Source organism: Salmo trutta, chromosome 20, assembly GCF_901001165.1.
Source record: "Salmo trutta chromosome 20, fSalTru1.1, whole genome shotgun sequence".
Classification (NCBI taxonomy): Eukaryota; Metazoa; Chordata; class Actinopteri; order Salmoniformes; family Salmonidae; genus Salmo; species Salmo trutta.
The window spans coordinates 20385593-20404861 of NC_042976.1; the positions used below are offsets into that span (position 1 = coordinate 20385593).

At 40.1% G+C, this 19269-nt stretch overlaps 1 protein-coding gene across 1 annotated transcript in view; it reads left to right on the plus strand.

The window, feature by feature from the left end:
• The first annotated feature begins 9626 nt into the window (after nucleotides 1-9626).
• Nucleotides 9627-19269, plus strand: part of ube2e3 (ubiquitin-conjugating enzyme E2E 3 (UBC4/5 homolog, yeast)) — a 52568-nt gene continuing 42925 nt past the window's right edge. Inside the window, exons 1-3 of the mRNA XM_029702510.1 lie at nucleotides 9627-9770; nucleotides 10966-11185; nucleotides 12547-12597. Coding sequence (XP_029558370.1) covers nucleotides 10977-11185; nucleotides 12547-12597 — 260 coding nt within the window. The 5' untranslated portion in view covers nucleotides 9627-9770; nucleotides 10966-10976. The remainder of the gene's footprint in view (nucleotides 9771-10965; nucleotides 11186-12546; nucleotides 12598-19269) is intronic.

Sequence of the window (19269 nt, forward strand, 5' to 3'; positions counted from 1 at the left end):
TGTTGTCTTTTGACAAAATCCATTGCAGAGAACAATCTATAAACAATAGAAAGAAATGTCATGATCAGCTGTTTGTATATAATTGTGTGAGGCAGGTAGAATTTCAAAAGCCATTCAAACAAAACTAGATACATGTTATAACTTGTCAATGCGCAAAGAAATTAAGACTACAAAATCTGAATAAAGAAATCTGATCAGATATCTAATAACCACTAGCGGTTCTGGGGGGGGGGGGGGGGCAGTGGAGTATGAAATAATTTTTACATAACAATTTTTTGCTATCGTTCTTTTTTTACACGATATGACAACAATAACGTCTAATGTAACTGGCCCCTCTAACAGTACAACTGGCCCCAGCTTGGCCCCCCCTGTTGAAATGGTCTAGAACCGCCACTGCTAATAGCCAGATGCAGCAAAAACACACCAAGCCTTTTATTTCATAATACTGCATTTAACTTGATAAGAACCATATGGGAAACATCCACAAAGACATCAGGGGTAACACCTTATAATGAAATATCTGGACCATACTCTTAAGGCAATACCATCATCTCATCTACCAACTGTTCTTTTCCCACAGAGTAAACCTGATTAAATCTCAGCTACAGTGAAAACAAATAGCTCTACTGCTCTAGCCAGTATGAGAACCTTGGGTGGCAGTCCTCTACAATACTTCATTTAATGTATCTTTCCCAAATGGCACCCTATTCCCAATATAGTGCACTAATTTGACCAGAGTGTGGTCAAAAGTAGTGCACTATATAGGGATAGAGTGCCATTTTGGATGCAACTTTGTCTCTGGATAAGTTACAACCCATAACTTGGTTAGCGAGGTGCCTGCCTTCCATGTCTCACCGGGACTTAAATACCAGTGTGAGGAAAATATTACTTCCTCTACAACCACACCAGAGAGAGAAAACAACATCAGATTACACAATGTTCTTCTGCGGGTGTTATCTTTGGCTGCATGGTGCCTCTGACACAGCGGAGTGTCATGTCTGGGAGTCTGTATCTCCCAACGTGGTGTTTCAGCCTCTAGATCCAAGAGGAGCACGAGCACTTCCTTGAGGAATGGAGGATTCTCTCTTCTTAAAAAAAGGACATCAGATTTCTAATGCCCTTTCGCTTTTTCATTATTTTTTTAAGTTACATAGAGGGAGATTAACAACAGAGGAGCTAAGACAGAGTAGCCAAAAAAGTGTCTCAAACTCTGTTGCCGGGCGGGATACGTGGTTCAGAGTCTGCAGCACTTCCACTATACCAGACTGATGCTCGTGGCTCTATCTAGACTCGGTACTCGACAGAGGGCACCTTCAAAAAGATGGAAGATACACTTCCTGCTCTCTGAGTGTCTGACCTTGCTGACTCATATTCTTTATACAAACAGAGGCAGCTCATGCTTGGTTTGCCCTTCCATAACAAAGTTAAAGTTAAAAGAGAGCGGAAAGCTTAAGTGGCTCAATAAACTAACTTCAAATATAGACATCCCCGATACACAAACACTCTTAGTAAATATGATTAAAAAACAAACTAACACACACTAGGTCCTACCTTGGGACATACCACTTCCAACCTAAATACATACAGACAGCACAAGAAGTGGAAGATGGGTTTTGAAGAGCAATGTTCCAGTCCAGATGCAGTCTGTTTGTCTGCACTTGAAGTGCTTGTTGTGAATCTCTGCCCTGTCTACTGTAGCTGTTTCCCTGGAATGGATGGATGAAGAGAGAGAGAGAGAGAGATCTGTGAGCAAGTGGTCTGTGTATGTGAGAGAGAGAGAGAGAACTCTGTGTGATTAAATATTAATGTCCATTTCGTCTGCTTCTGTGTGCTGATGGTCTAATTAAGAACTCATTAATATTAAAGCAGGACAATCATTTTAGGGTTCAGGCAATTCCTACGTTTACTCTCATTTAACCTTTTAAAAGCACAAAGTGAGTGCCACAAAGTACGGGACTTTTATTTATAGTGGTTTTGGAACTGTGTGTGTATGTGTGTGGGCAAATTAATCACTTTGGCTGTCTTGTAAATGCAAACCAATTGTCTTTAGAGTAGCTCTCAGTTTAGTTATTATTTACTTTATTCTGTTTCTTTGAAACACTTGAGTATAGCATTTCATGGTCTGACAAATGCAGTTCGCTGATTATGATCAGAAAAATTTGCTCAGTATCTACAAGTAGAGTGGTATCTCTCTGTTATAATAAGGGATTTTTCAGTCACCAATTAACTGTTATTACACATATCATGGATGAGTGATGAAGGACATTCTGCAGCTTTTAGTCAAATGCAGGTGTCTAATGTTCCTTTACTTTGCATACCTTTGAAAGAGGAGCTGGAAGGCTTCAGTTAAGCCCTAAAACAGTTAAATCTACTGGAAGTTGGATTTAGACAGAACACGAATGATAGCATTGCAGATAACTATCAGTTGACCTACTGATTCATTCAAAGACATTCCTTACCTCCTGGGTAAATAAATACATGAATAATTAACTTGCACATATTCCCAGCCAACAAGTGCTCAGCCTATGTGGGAACTCCTTCAAGACTGTTGGAAAAGCATTCCAGGTGAAGCTGGTTGAGAGAATGCCAAGCGTGTGCAAAGCTGTCATCAAGGAAAAGGGTGGCTACTTTGAAGATTCTGAAATATAAAGTATATTTCGATTTTTTTGAACACTTTCTTGGTTACTACATGATTCCATATGTATTATTTCAAAGTTTTGATGTCTTCACTATTATTCTACAATGTGTAAAATAGTAAAAATAAAGGCCCCTTAGTCACAGTGAAGGGAAATCGTAACGCTACAGCATACAATGACATTCTAGACGATTTTGTGCTTCCAAATTTGTGGCAACAGCTTGGAGAAAAACCTTCCCTGTTTCAGCATGACAATGCCCCGTGCACAAAGTGAGGTCCATACATAAATGGTTTGTTGAGATTGGTGTTGAAGAGCTTGACTAGCCTGCACAGAGCCCTGACCTCAACCCCATCAAACACCTTTGGGATGAATTGGAACACCGACTGCGAGCCAGGCGTAATCACCCAACATCAGTACCTGACCTCACTAATGCTCAAGTGGCTGAATGGAAGCAAGTCCCTGCAGCAATGTTCCAATATCTAGTGGAAAGCCTTCCCAGAACAGTGGAGGCTGTTATAGCAGCAAATGGGAGACCATCTCCATATTAATGCCCATCAATTTGGAAGGAGGTGTTCAATGAGCAGATGCCCACATAATATTGGTTATGTAGTGTATAATATATATGCTATTTAGCAGACGCTTTTATCCGAAGTGACTTACAGTCATGCGTGTATACATTTTTACGTATTGGTGGTTCCGGGAATCGAACCCACTATCCTGGTGTTGGATGTGCCATGTTCAAGTTTTAATGTCATGTGTAGTGAAACGCCTTTACGCAAGCTCTAAACCCAACAATGCAGTAATCAATATCAATGTAGTAATCAAAGTAACATAAGGTAGAACAAAACACAAAAAATAAGAACTAAGAAGAACACGAGAAGTAAGTAAGCATACTATATACAGGGCCAGTTTCCATACCATATTTACAATGTGCAGGGATACTGTAGTGATGGAGGTAGATGCCATATGTATAGGGATAATGTGACTAGGCATTAGGATAGATGATAAACAGAGCAGCAGCCATGTATATGATGATTGCTTGTGAGTGTGTGTGTGTGTGAGTGTGTGTGTGTGTGTGTGTGTGTGTGTGTGTGTGTGTGTGTGTGTGTGTGTGTGTGTGTGTGTGTGTGTGTGTGTGTGTGTGTGTGTGTGTGTGTGTGTGGAGTCTTGCATAGAGACAGGGCAAAATAATACAATAAAATGTAGGCATTTTGTTAGCTATTTAGCGGTCTTATGGTTTGGGGATAGAAGCTGTTCAGGAGCCTGTTGGTGTCAGACTTGATGCACCTGTACCGCATGCCGTGAAGAAGCAGAGCGAACCGTCTATGGCTTGGGTGGCTGAAATTTCGAACGATTTTTTGGGACTTCCTTTCACACTGTCTGATATAGAAGTCCTGGATGGCAGGGAGCTCGGCCCCAGTGATGTACTGGGCTGTCCGCACCATCCTCTGTAGGGCCATGCGATCGAAGGCAGTTCTGTTGCCATACCAAGCAATGATGCAGCCAGTCAAGATACTCTTAATTGTGCAGCTGTAGAACTTTTTGAGGATTTGGCGGCCCATGCTAAATGATTTCAACCTCCTGAGAGGGAAGAGGTGCAGTCGCACCTTCTTCACGACTGTGCGTGTGTGTGTGGACCATTCTAAGTCCTTAATGATTTGGAAACAGAGGAACTTGAAAGCTCTTGACCCGCTCCACTGCAGTCCTGTTGATGTGGCTGGAGGGGTGCTTGCCCCCCATTTTCTGTAGTCCATGATCAGCTCCTTTTTTACTGACGTTGAGGTAGAGGTTATTGTCCCGGCACCACACTGCCAGGTCACTGACCTCCTCCCTGTAGGCCTACCAACATCGTGTCATCAGCAAACTTGATGATGGTATTCGAGTCATGCGTAGCCACGCAGAGGTGGGTGTACAGAAGGGGACTATGCACACACACCTGTGGTGCCCCCGTGTTGATGGTCAGTGTGGGTCACCCTCACCACCTGGGGTCAGACCGTCATGAAGTCCAGGATCCAATTGCAAAGGGAGGTGTTCAGTCCCAGGGTCCTAAACTTGGTGACAAGTTTGGAGGGGACAATGGTGTTGAACACTGAACTGTAGTCAATGAACATCATTCTCACATACAGTACCTTCAGAAAGAATTCAGACCCCTTGACTTTTTCCACATTTTGTTACATTACAGCCTTATTATTATTATTAAATAAAACAATTTCATCAGCAACCTACACACAATACCCCATAATGACAAAGCAAAAACAGTTTTTTAGACATTTTAGCAAATGTATTAAAAACAAAAAATAGAAATACCTTATTTACATAAGTATTCACACCCTTTGCTACGAGACTTGAAATTGAGATCAGGTACATCCTGTTTCCATTGATCATCCTTAAGATGTTTCTACAACTTGATTGGAGTCCACCTGTGGTAAGTTCAATTGATTGGAAAGGCACACGCCTGTCTATATAAGGTCCCAAAGTTGACAGTGCATGTCAGAGCAAAAACCAAGCCATGAAGTCGAAGGAATTGTCCGTAGAGCTCCGAGACAGGATTGTGTCGAGGCACAGATCTGGGGAAGAGTACCAAAACATTTCTGCAGCATTGAAGGTCCCAAAGAACACAGTGGCCTCCATCATTCTTAAATAGAAGAAGTTGTGGGAGGGAGGTGACTAAGAACCCGATGGTCACTTTGACAGAGCTCTACAGTTCCTCTGTGGAGATGGGAGAATCTTCCAGAAGGACTACTATCTCTGCAGCACTCCACCAATTAGGCCTTTATGGTAGAGTGGTCAGACCGAAGCCACTCCTCAGTAAAAGGCACATGACAGCCCGAATGGAGTTTGCCAAAAGGCACTGAAAGACTCTCAGACCATGAGAAACAGGATTCTCTGGTCTGATGAAACCAAGATTGAACTGTTTGGCCTGAATGCCAAGTGTCACGTCTTGAGGAAACCTGGCACCATCCCTACGGTGAACCATGGTGGTGGCAGCATCATGCGTGGGGATATTTTCAGTGGCAGGGACCGGGAGACTAGTCAGGTTTGAGGAAAAGATGAATGGAGCAAAGTACAGAGAGATCCCTGATAAAAACCTGCTCCAGAGCACTCAGGAGCTCAGACTGGGGGCGAAGGTTCACCTTCCAACAGGACAACAACCCTAACCACACAGCTAAGACAACGCAGGAGTGGCTTCGGGACAAGTCTCTGAATGTCCTTGAGTGGCCCAGCCAGAGCCCGGACTTGAACCTGATCGAACATCTCTGGAGAGACATGAAAATAGCTGAGCAGCAACGCTCCCCATCCAACCTGACAAGGCTTGAGAGGATACGCAGAGAAGAATGGGAGAAACTCCCCAAATACAGGTGTGCCAAGCTTGTAGCATCATACCCAAGAAGACTCGAGGCTGTAATTGCTGTGAAAGGTGCTTCAACAAAGTGCTGAGTAAAGGGTATGAATACTTACATAAATATAATATTTCAGTTTTTTATTTTTCATAAATTAGCAAACATTTCTAAAGCCTGTTTTTGCTTTGTCATTATGGGGTATTATGTGTAGATTGATGAGGGAAAAAAATATTTCATCAATTTTTGAATAAGGCTGTAACGTAATAAAATGTGGAAAAAGTAGAGAGGTCTGAATATTTTCTGAAGGCACTGTATAGATCTGTTGGGACGGTCGGAAAATTGGAGTGGGTCCAGGGTGTCTGGGATGACGGAGATGATGTGTGCCATAACTAGCCTTTCAAAACACTTCATGATTACAGATATGAGTGCTACAGGGTGGTAGTCATTGTGGCATAAAGCCTTAGAGTTCTTGGGAACACGTGATGGTGGTCAGCTTAAGACATGTGGGGATTACAGACTGGGATAAGGAGAGGTTGAAAATGACTGTGAATATGCCTGCCAGCTGTTTAGCGCATGCTCTGAGAATACCGTCCAGCCCGCGGCCTTGAGATCACCCAGTTCTTTGGGTCAGTGGGGGCCCTCACGCATGGCACTGTTTTATTGTAGAAGCTTGCATAAAATGCACTGAGTTTGTCTGGTAGAGAGGCATCATTGGGCCGTTCATGTCTGGGTCTTCCTTTGTTATCCGTAACTGACTGAAGCCCTTGCCACATGTGACGGGCATTGGAGTCTGTGTAATATTATTCCACTTTTTTCCTATATTATTCTTTTGCTTGTTTGATGACTCTGTGGAGGTCATAGCGGAACTTCTTGTACTTGTTCCTGTCCTCAGCCATAGCCTCAGGGTGGGGACAACGTCACCTTCACAGTGGGGACAACGTCACCTTCACAGTGGGGACAACGTCACCGGTGCATGTCCCAATGAAGCCGGTGACGGAGGTGGTTAGCTCGTTGATGTTATCGTCTGAGTCTCGGAACCAATTCCAATCAGAGCAAGCAAAGCATACCTTTAGCATAATCTCTGATTCTGATGACCATTTCTCAATGGAGCAAGTCCCGTGTACTTCCTGCTTCTGCTTGTAAACAGGAGTATGGAGTCATGATCTGACTTGCCGAATGGGGGACAAGGGAGGGCTTTGTATGCTTGCTTGTGGGTGGAGTAACAGTGGTCTAGGACTTTATCGCCCCTAGTGGCGAAGGAGACGTGTTGATGGAAGTTGCTTATGTAAAGCCTCGTACAGTTAAGTGTCAGCTTGTTATTTTTCTTTTCTTGAGGTGGTATGCATACAACCGCTACAAAAAGCTGAAAAAGCTGAGCTGAGAACTCACTCGGGAGGTAGAAGGGTCGGCTTTTTACCATCAGGTATTCCAAGATGGGTGAACAATGGGTCAAGACTTCCACTGCGCTCGACTCGACCCTTCCCCTCTCGATTTCCCTGACTCCACTGTCCTGTCCGCTCGGTGAATGGAGAATCCGTAGAGTTGGATAGCCATCGGGGATATCTTGTCCGAAAGCCATGTTTCAGAAAAGCAGAGAATATTGCAGTTACCATAGTCCAGTTGGTAGCAAATCTGCGATCGGTCATCCTTCTTATTATCAAGTAACTGGCCAGTAGAATGGAGGGAAGAGGTGGCAGGTTTTCCCTTCGCCTTAACCTCGGCAGGACTCATCCTCTCTTGCCTCTGTAACACTGACGTTTCCACTTGGAAACCCCCAAAATTGTCTCAAAATTACAGAAAGAACACAGGGCAGATGATTCGAAGTCAAAGTTGAAGCCAGAATTGAGGTAAGTAACTGCCGAACTGACGTTCAAAGTTATTGTTGGTTATAAGAAATAGCGGATACATTTTGTGAAAATAAAATAAAAATAAACGTGAAAAGAATCACAAAATAGCAAAGTTGGTTTGGAGCTAACAAAACGGCAGCCGTGCAGTACAGTGCCATCTCAGAATACTAACTGAGCTACAGAGGACCACTATCTACTCCTAATGTAACCGTTTGTTCATTCTGTTGATGTATGCTCTAGATTTCTCTCCATACTGTACATCTGATTCATATCATGGGTAAGTTGAGCCTTGTATTTCACTTTAATGACATCAATAGGGAAGCAGGAATCCATGCAGCTCTGTTTCCCTTTTCTCTCCCTGTTGTCAGTGCGCTGTAACAGACGATAAGGCCCAGACGTCAGACACTTGCTCTCTCATCTCCTCTCCTCTCTCAGGGGAGAGAGACATGGGGAGCGCTAGCCAGCTCTAGCCACACAGCCAAACCAAACAATCTTTCCATTCTCATTTCCCCTCCAGATCCTGAAAAGGAGCCATCAAAGATTCTGAGAAGGAGACATAAAAGTGTGTTGCAGCTGATACTGAAGCCTACACTGAGCAATTGTATCATTTTTGTCTACTATCTTGTAATTACAATGGCATGACATGTACTTAGCAAATCATTCACTGATAATGTGTTTTCCCCCTCTAGCAATCAACTATCTGTTTATCTGCCACGTGTCAAGAGTTGCAGCTCTTCCTCCTGTTTGCACATGCATCCTATGGCAGCTGCGGAAGTCGGAACATTTAGCTGATTTCACCTCTCTTCCCTGTGAGTGAGTGGCTGACAACTGCACATTCCAACCTGCCATGACAGTGTATGACTATTTTCTGACTCCTGCGTTCTTCATGTTGACACCTGACACCCTGGAGACCCCTTTTATTTGTTTAGTTCAACCAAGCTGTCATCATGGCATTCATTTGAATGTGTGTAGTGCAGAGAGGTATTCACAAATCAATTCCAATGTTTGAGGTTGTTGGCTATTCTTTCATGCTTCTGCCCTCAACCTTGACATACCTCATACTACAACTGTGTGACCTGGCCTTGGAGACAGAGCCTGTTCAAGACCCAGCAATAGTTTACTATATCACACAGATAACATAGGTGCTTCCTTTGCCTCTGAATGAATGGGTCAATGATAAAGTGCTGTAAACAATCAATAGAACGGCACCTACAGTAGCCTATTCAAATGCCACTTCAAATAAAATCAGTTCTCCAATTATGATGAACATTTTAAATGAATTCTATGATGATACTATATTCTATAAATGATTAATATTTCATGTAAAAATATCATGTTCCATGATAGAACACAATTACATTAGGTTATAGGCCTATATATGTAATACATTGACAAGTATTTGGCAACTTTCAAGTTTTTCCAAAGATATACTATTACAGCCTTGTTTATTTACAATGTAACCGTTCTACCGTTCCATGAATAGCTGCGGTCAAGGCAATAATCACAGCGAACTTTCACAAAGCAACATTGTATTCAACTGTAGTAAATAGTAACATACCAAGCCTTGTTCAAACCTGTGTTATGTAATTCCCCTCTGCTGTTTCGAATCTCCAAAACAACAATAGTCCTACATGTGCTCCTTTACTCAAACGAATATCAGAGGACTGACAGAAGTGACAGCCAGTTGATTTCGTGCCGTTTGCTCCACGACCATCATTTGGAAGCGAGAGTGAAAGCGACCCCCTTGACTCAATGGACCCTAAGCAACGATTGACTCACTCGCTATCCAGCGCCACCTGGATTCCAAGCCAGTACTGCAGCGTCTCCTTTCCTTCCGATTCTCCAATGTCCACAGCTTGGCCGGAGCTCGTCGTCTTTCCGGCTCCATTTCCACCGGATTTTTAACGCTCCTACCCGTCTCAGATCAAGACGAGACCACGCCAAAGGTAAAGAAGAAGCTCCAGTGATCCGGGAGAGTCTAGGTTAGGCGGAGAAAGATCGTCCTTTATTGGTGTTTTCAGCGCTGTCGTGTTAGAGGGAGCTTGCTCAGAACTGACTTCATGCATCAGTTGGTACACCATGCTGATACTGGAGTGTCTCCTACCATAACAAACCTCTCCGTTCTACAAAGGATTCTAAGGTCGGATTCGAACCATTTATCGTTCCTTAGAATGCGTCAAATGACTTAGAATCAATATGCTCATATTCGTCGGGTTTATACGATTAATGCTCTCCTAAAGTGAGAGAAACATGCTGTGTTTTATTTAGCTCGCCTGCATGCCTTGCGAGCCCCCCTTACTGCAAATAGGTGCAATTACGTTTCCCTGCAGCTCTTCATTCGCGTTCTCCCAACCAATATTCGTGCGCTGGTGACTGTATGCTGTTTGAGTGTTCTGTGTTGTTTTCCCCTATTGCTTGGCTTTTGACAGATAAAGCCTTCGGGAATCTCACCACAAAACGAAGGTAGCCTAGTAACGTTAGTCAGTAGTCACAATGATTGAATCCGAGCCTGCTTTTATTAACGACAAGGCTACAAATGAGCTGCGATAATGTAGCCTAACAAATTTGCACTAGTGTTATGGTTCTGTGGGGGGGATTATTCAAAGCCAATTGGACCGAGCTAATGGAATGATTTGGTGCTCCTTATCTAACCATCTAGCTTGCTATAGGCGTGTGGTGTGACCATTATGGAAACATCGTGAACATCGTTTGTCCTTCAAAATGACAGGAATTTTAATTAAGTACTCTAATGGATTTGATTTATAAATAGTCTATAGCTATGGTTTATAAACAACTTTTGATGAATAGACGGTAATGTTCAACATCCAACCATGTAAGTCGACAGCAGGACACAGACTCTGAGAAATGAATACTAATGTCGGCCACGAACCAAAGACCAACCCACAAAGGGGTCAACCAGTCCAGAGAATTATGTCAAGTTGAGATATGATAACCTACCTGTCTGATGAGCAGCATCTCTCTCTCTGTATGTATGTATCCCATTGAGAGATCCAATTATTAAGTGTCTATCTTTTCTTCTTTATGGGGGGAAATATATGTCCAGTGAAAGACTATAGGTCTATAGATGCTAGCCCATATTGCATTGATCAGTTTGATAACTTTTCTGTCTTTGGTTTTTAGGGGGAATCAAAATGTCCAGTGAAAGACAGGGGCGGTCAGATGACGAGAGTCCAAGCACCAGCAGTGGTAGTTCTGATGCGGACCAGAGAGACCCGGCCGTGCCGGAGCCAGAGGAGGCAGAGGAGAGAAAGCAGCAGCCCCCCACACCTCCTCAGCAACAGAAGAAACCCACCAAATTATCCAGCAAGACTACCGCCAAGTTGTCCACTAGTGCTAAAAGGTAATGGCTTCATTATCATAATCACTGTATTCTTACAATTAGGGATACTGTAGTCTACGTGATCCTTCTGCTAAACTGAGTAGCCTAATGAATGATTTATGGTTCATTTATAATGCTTTAATCCTTTGAGACACAAAGGAGAGATATTTTTTATTATTATTATTATTATTCCTGTGCCAAATAAGATTGTTAAAAACTAAAGCCATGGAACAACATTATCATAGTAATGCCTTTATTTGGTTACTTGGTCTATTGTCGCTGAATATGGATCGTTTGTCAAGTTAGGCTACAGGAGCAGAGCAGGACTTAATATTACTTGTTCACATCTAACTTAGCGTATCTGAGGATACATTGTTTTGAATTCACATACTTGTGATGGTTGAGTATTGTAAAATAGGTATTTTCACACTCACAGTTGATGTCTTTCCTGTGTTGCAACCTGTGTTTGTTTGGTTGTAGAAAACTGTTTCTAAGTTTGGGGAGAAAATGGTCAAAAGTACTATTATGACAAATGTTGCATAGGCCTAATTCCTCTTATTAGGCCTATGCAACTATATTTAGTGTTGGTAAGAGGAGGATGATCACTTTAACGCCCAACTAATAAATATAAAGCAGTTGGATGCAATTTTATCCGAGCTTCAAAAAGAAACTGACTTGTCTACACGATAGTCTTAAAAACATGTATCAAGTACTAACAGTGGATGAGAATACACATGTATTGAGTGGCAAGTATGTCAAAATCCTCCCCTTTTCTCCCTTACACAGCGTTAATAATGCTTTAGTAACAGCACCCTACGCAGCTCTCTGTTTAAAGGCCCTGTCAAATATACCCAAAGTCCTCCCCCCTCCCTCTCCCTCTCTGCCTCATTTGCATATAAGCTTTAAAAGAAAATATTTAGTGCTAAAAGTGACTGGAATGGGTGGATGAGCGGCGGGATGGTAGGTGAGGGGGCTAGCTTTGTGCTGGGGATGAGAGGGTTGTGTTGGGGTAAACGGACAGGGAGTAACGAAGGAGAGAAAGTTTTGCTGTTCTGGGCTTCGGGTTCTGCCTGGGAGAACAAAGAGGAAGCAGCCATGTTAGCTGTGCTGAGCGGAGGGGGGGGGGCATGCAGTTAGAGCATCGCTGGTAGAGGGCAGTGTAAATCTCTAGTCTAGTGCTGTAAACTCTCTTCTCACTGCTTCTCGTTTCCTCTCTCATTTCTCTCTCTCTCTGACAGCAAAGACCACGATAGAAACAAGTCTGTTGGCTTCATAGTGTTTTTAGTGTGTGTATTGTTCATCCCTCCAGTGTAGTGCTGTACAGTCTCCTCTCACAGCCCTCTTCTCACAGCTTCAACACATTTCCCATTTCTCTTCCACAGAATCCAGAAGGAGCTCGCTGAGATCACTCTAGATCCACCCCCTAACTGCAGGTATGGCAAAGATTTCATATTCATTTATATTCTCAGTTTATGCTCTTTTTGTTGATAAGGCTGAAAGGCGTCAGCATGCTTCAGTTCGGCTGGTGACTAGCCGAACTCGGCTAGTCGAATTGAAGGAGTGTGCTTGCATCCTCCCTTAAAAGACCTTCGCTTGAAAACGATTCCTATTCCTCAAAATAGTAATAATAAGATAACACAAGAAATCTGTCATAAATTTTGCAGTTTTTGCCGAAGAGATCTTAGTCGTGCAATTTTACATCTAACTAAGATGTTTGGTGCAGTATTTTTCTCTGAAAAAATGTGCATGAAAACAAGTCGTCTCCCGTTGAATGGCAACAAAGACTTTATTGAACAATTTCTACTGTTGACCAATCACCGAAGAAGGGGTGTGGACTTCGTCTAGGAACTTCGGCTTGCCTCCAGAAAAAATGTTGTGCACCCGAACAGCCGAAAAAACCCTAGCCGAAGTCCAAAACGAACAAAAACGCCACAAAATGTAGTCATAATATATGCACAAACTCTGCCGAACTGTTTCGGTTGGGAAGCATGCAGATGCCTTAAGGCTGCCTGTTATGTGTTCTACTGTCACACAAAACTGTTGCAGATATTTTTTTTTACTTATTGTATTACTATTATAGTGTCGTAACAGGACATTTATATTATTTCAATGCTAGGCTTCAAAGCAGAGACAGAGAGGAAAGTCTAGTGTGGTGGTTTTTGATGTGTTAAATCATTTATGTTTAGATATGGTCTTTGCACTGTCATGTTTTTAATAATGCAACAGATGCTGCATTTACGCAGACTGTCTTATATTCCATCTTTTGTAACGGAGTTAACATAGATATGTGTTTATATCGGAGTTAACATAGATATGTGTTTATATCAGAGTTAACATAGATATGTGTTTATATCAGAGTTAACATAGATATGTGTTTATATCGGAGTTGACATAGATATGTGTTTATATCGGAGTTAACATAGATATGTGTTTATATCAGAGTTAACATAGATATGTATTTATATCGGAGTTAACATAGATATGTGTTTATATCAGAGTTAACATAGATATGTGTTTATATCAGAGTTAACATAGATATGTGTTTATATCAGAGTTAACATAGATATGTGTTTATATCAGAGTTAACATAGATATGTGATTATAAGAGAGTTAACATAGATATGTGTTTATATCAGAGTTAACATAGATATGTGTTTATATCAGAGTTAACATAGATATGTGTTTATATCAGAGTTAACATAGATATGTGTTTATATCGGAGTTAACATAGATATGTGTTTATATCGGAGTTAACATAGATATGTGTTTATATCGGAGTTAACATAGATATGTGTTTATATCGGAGTTAACATAGATATGTGTTTATATCGGAGTTAACATAGATATGTGTTTATATCAGAGTTAACATAGATATGTGTTTATATCGGAGTTAACATAGATATGTGTTTATATCAGAGTTAACATAGATATGTGTTTATATCGGAGTTAACATAGATATGTGTTTATATCGGAGTTAACATAGATATGTGTTTATATCGGAGTTGACATAGATATGTGTTTATATCGGAGTTAACATAGATATGTGTTTATATCAGAGTTAACATAGATATGTGTTTATATCGGAGTTGACATAGATATGTGTTTATATCAGAGTTAACATAGATATGTGTTTATATCGGAGTTGACATAGATATGTGTTTATATCGGAGTTAACATAGATATGTGTTTATATCGGAGTTAACATAGATATGTGTTTATATCGGAGTTAACATAGATATGTGTTTATATCGGAGTTAACATAGATATGTGTTTATATCGGAGTTAACATAGATATGTGTTTATATCGGAGTTAACATAGATATGTGTTTATATCAGAGTTAACATAGATATGTGTTTATATCAGAGTTAACATAGATATGTGTTTATATCGGAGTTGACATAGATATGTGTTTATATCGGAGTTAACATAGATATGTGTTTATATCGGAGTTGACATAGATATGTGTTTATATCGGAGTTAACATAGATATGTGTTTATATCAGAGTTAACATAGATATGTGTTTATATCGGAGTTAACATAGATATGCGATTATAATGGAGTTAACATAGATATGTGTTTATATCGGAGTTAACATAGATATGTGTTTATATCAGAGTTGACATAGATATGTGTTTATATCAGAGTTAACATAGATATGTGTTTATATCGGAGTTAACATAGATATGTGTTTATATCAGAGTTAACATAGATATGTGTTTATATCAGAGTTGACATAGATATGTGTTTATATCAGAGTTAACATAGATATGTGTTTATATCAGAGTTAACATAGATATGTGTTTATATCGGAGTTAACATAGATATGTGTTTATATCAGAGTTAACATAGATATGTGTTTATATCGGAGTTAACATAGATATGTGTTTATATCGGAGTTAACATAGATATGTGTTTATATCAGAGTTAACATAGATATGTATTTATATCAGAGTTAACATAGATATGTGTTTAAATCAGAGTTAACATAGATATGTGTTTATATCGGAGTTAACATAGATATGTGTTTATATCAGAGTTAACATAGATATGTGATTATAAGAGAGTTAACATAGATATGTGTTTATATCAGAGTTAACATAGATATGTGTTTATATCAGAGTTAACATAGATATGTGTTTATATCGGAGTTAACATAGATATGTGTTTATATCAGAGTTAACATAGATATGTGTTTATATCGGAGTTAACATAGATATGTGTTTATATCGGAGTTAACATAGATATGTGTTTATATCGGAGTTAACATTGATATGTGTTTATATCAGAGTTAACATAGATATGTGTTTATATCGGAGTTAACATAGATATGTGTTTATATCAGAGTTAACATAGATATGTGTTTATATCAGAGTTAACATAGATATGTGATTATATCGGAGTTGACATAGATATGTGTTTATATCAGAGTTAACATAGATATGTGTTTATATCAGAGTTAACATAGATATGTGTTTATATCGGAGTTAACATAGATATGTGTTTATATCGGAGTTAACATAGATATGTGTTTATATCGGAGTTAACATAGATATGTGTTTATATCGGAGTTAACATAGATATGTGTTTATATCGGAGTTAACATAGATATGTGTTTATATCGGAGTTAACATAGATATGTGTTTATATCGGAGTTGACATAGATATGTGTTTATATCGGAGTTAACATAGATATGTGTTTATATCGGAGTTAACATAGATATGTGTTTATATCAGAGTTAACATAGATATGTGTTTATATCAGAGTTAACATAGATATGTGATTATATCAGAGTTAACATAGATATGTGTTTATATCAGAGTTAACATAGATATGTGTTTATATCAGAGTTAACATAGATATGTGTTTATATCGGAGTTGACATAGATATGTGTTTATATCGGAGTTAACATAGATATGTGTTTATATCGGAGTTAACATAGATATGTGTTTATATCAGAGTTAACATAGATATGTGTTTATATCAGAGTTAACATAGATATGTGATTATATCAGAGTTAACATAGATATGTGTTTATATCAGAGTTAACATAGATATGTGTTTATATCAGAGTTGACATAGATATGTGTTTTATAAAACAGATGTGATGCTGCAGATTCAGTGTAATTATGTTTAATTAGTGAATGTATGATTTTATGTTTTTGATGACTGCAGAGGAATTTTGCTTTATATTCTTTTTGCTGTTAATTTAATGAAACAAGTTTTTGGGAGGTATTTTTTGTGGTCTGTTTGTAAAGATTCTTGAATGCCATTTTGTCAGTCTTGAGTCTCCTGTAATTGAATAGCTGTCATGCAACCTGATAAACTTTACAATACTTTGCTTACTGGGGTGGGCAATCGTTCTTTAATCAAACCACTGTTGCACAGATACCGGCAGAGGGTGTTTTCACTGTTTTTTTATTGCATTTTAAATGTCTTCAACCAAGGAGAAATTACACACAGTCACCAAATGATTTGGATTGCATTGAGTTTGAGTTATCCCTCGGAATATGTGTTTCATTCATGAAGTCGATTAGCTCTAATGACTTTGACCCTGGCCCGGGATTTTCCTTCTAGGATTTATTCATGAGGCAGCACTATGACATATGGTCTTTGTTTTGTTCTCTAGACCCGGGGTTTAAAGGGGGGGTTCTGGCATTCTTTAGACTAGCCCCTTCACCCCTCTATTGGGCTGCAAACATTCATTATTTCCTGTTAAACAAACCTCACTGTGCCCACTGACCCTTTGAAAGCCCCTTTCTTAAGATGCCGTGTGATATGATTCACGTTGCAACAATATCACACTAAGATCCGACATGAATTCCTTTGACTCCACATTTGTGGTTTTAAAATGGAAGCAGTTAGTGTGTGGTGATAGACGTTGATGTAGTTTCTGCTACCTTTAGTCAAGAGCCATTTATCAGAAACTACTTTTGACAAACATTCTGTTGTCTAAAACGCTGATATTGCATGTATGCATAGGTTAAGTTAACCTTCGCCATGCAAGACTTCCTTACTAAGATGCAGCTCAGATCACTGTATCCCTGTGAGGACGTGGATCATGGACCACTGATCAGCAAGATGTGGCTTAATGTCTGTGGGTGAATGTGTGCTCCTCCTCCACTTCCTGTTGTGGTAATGCGGTATTGGTGAGCTCCAGCCCACACCGTGGGTCTTCTGAATAGAAAATCGGGGGATCGATATCGTGCCGCGGCACGACTAGGGGATTCCTGAGACAACGTTGATAATGGTCATTGACAATGCAGGGATTTGATGGCCTTTCATGGTCTGATCCTCTGCTCTGCGCTGTGCACGCTCAGAGTAGGAGTGCTGATGTAGGATCAGTTTAGCCTTTCAGATCATTATGGCTATCATAAAATGGACAGGGGGGCCCTGATCCTGTGTGTGTTCTCAGCAGAAGGAGATAATAACCCCACAATGCCTATATATCAGCTCCATCCCTGGCTCATGATTTCCCTTTCAATTAGTAGGACAGTCAGTCAGTCTGGTTGCATCCCAAATAGCAACCTATTCCTTATATAGTGCACTACATTTGAGGCTCTGGTCAAAAGTAGTTTACTGTATAGGGAATAGGGCGCCATTTGGGATGCAGACTCGGTCTCCGCAGTGCGTTGTTTACCTGGAGGCTGCCTGGGATGTTACATTAATTTGATGATAATGCATCACATTTCAGCAGCACTGCCTGGCCTGGACATATCATAGAAAAGAAAAAAGGAACCTGCGTCTGGTTTCAGTTGGTTGACCTAGCCTAGTTCACTGTTGTCAGTTTGGTTGCATACCCACACACACAAATCTGTCGCTGTGCCCTTGAGCAAGGCACTTAACCCCAATCGTTCCATGCTCGCTGGACAATGGTGAACCTGGCCATGACCCCACTCCCGGCAGGTGTCTCAGGGGGAGTTGGGATTTGCAATGAAACACATATCCATTACACTCTTGTACAAGTGTCCACCCACAAGTGTGTAACCGGACAAATATAAGCACCCCCCAAATTAAATTATTATAATGACTAATCCAAGTGCAAGCTCACCTGCAATTTGACGCTAAGAAATACAGACTTAATGGACTGAATGCCATTCTCAAACAGATTAATTCAAACATTACCTGTATTCTGCTAGTCCGTATTGGCCAGTGACTCGTTCCCTGTAGTAAAAATAAACATTTTATATTATATTTTATTAATCATTAACCCAAAGACTTATTATACCTGATGGATGAGGGATATCCTGGTTTCTATGTCCCTGTTTATGCTGATAATATTGTATAGTAATGCAGACATATATTACCGTCCAATACCAAACAATATTTCCCCACTGAGAAACACTACTATTGCTTGTCAGACCACACATAAACATACACATTTATGATGGACATACTGTGAGCTCCGAAAGTATTGACAATTTATTACATTTTTTGGGCTCTGTACTCAAGCAAATGATACAACGACTATGGGATTGAAATGCAGACTGTCAGCTTTAATTTAAGGGTGTTTTTATACATATCGGTTGAACTGTTTAGAAATGTAAGCACTTTTTGTATATAGTCCCCCCATTTTAAGGAAACAAAAGTATTGGGACAAATTCACTTATATGTGTGTTAAAGTAGTAAAAAGTTAAGTATTTGGTCCCATACTCATAGCATGCAATGACTACATCAAGCTTGTGGCTCTACACATTTGTAGGATGTGTTTGCTGTTTGTTTTGGTTGTGTTCCAGATCATTTTGTGGCCAATAGAAATGAATGGTAAATAATCTATTGTGTCATTTTGGAGTCACTTTTATTGTAAATAAGAATATAATATGTTTCTACATTAATGTGGATGGTACCACAATAGAGGTCGACTGATTAATCAGCATGGTCGATTAATTAGGGCCGATTTCATAACAATCGGTAATCGGCATTTTTGGACGCCGATTAAATTGCACTCCACGAGGAGACTGCGTGGCAGGCTGACTACCTGTTACACGAGTGCAGCAAGGAGCCAAGGTAAGTTGCTAGCATTAAACTTATCTTATAAAAAACAATCAATCTTCACATAATCACTAGTTAACTACACATGGTTGATAATATTACTAGGTTAACT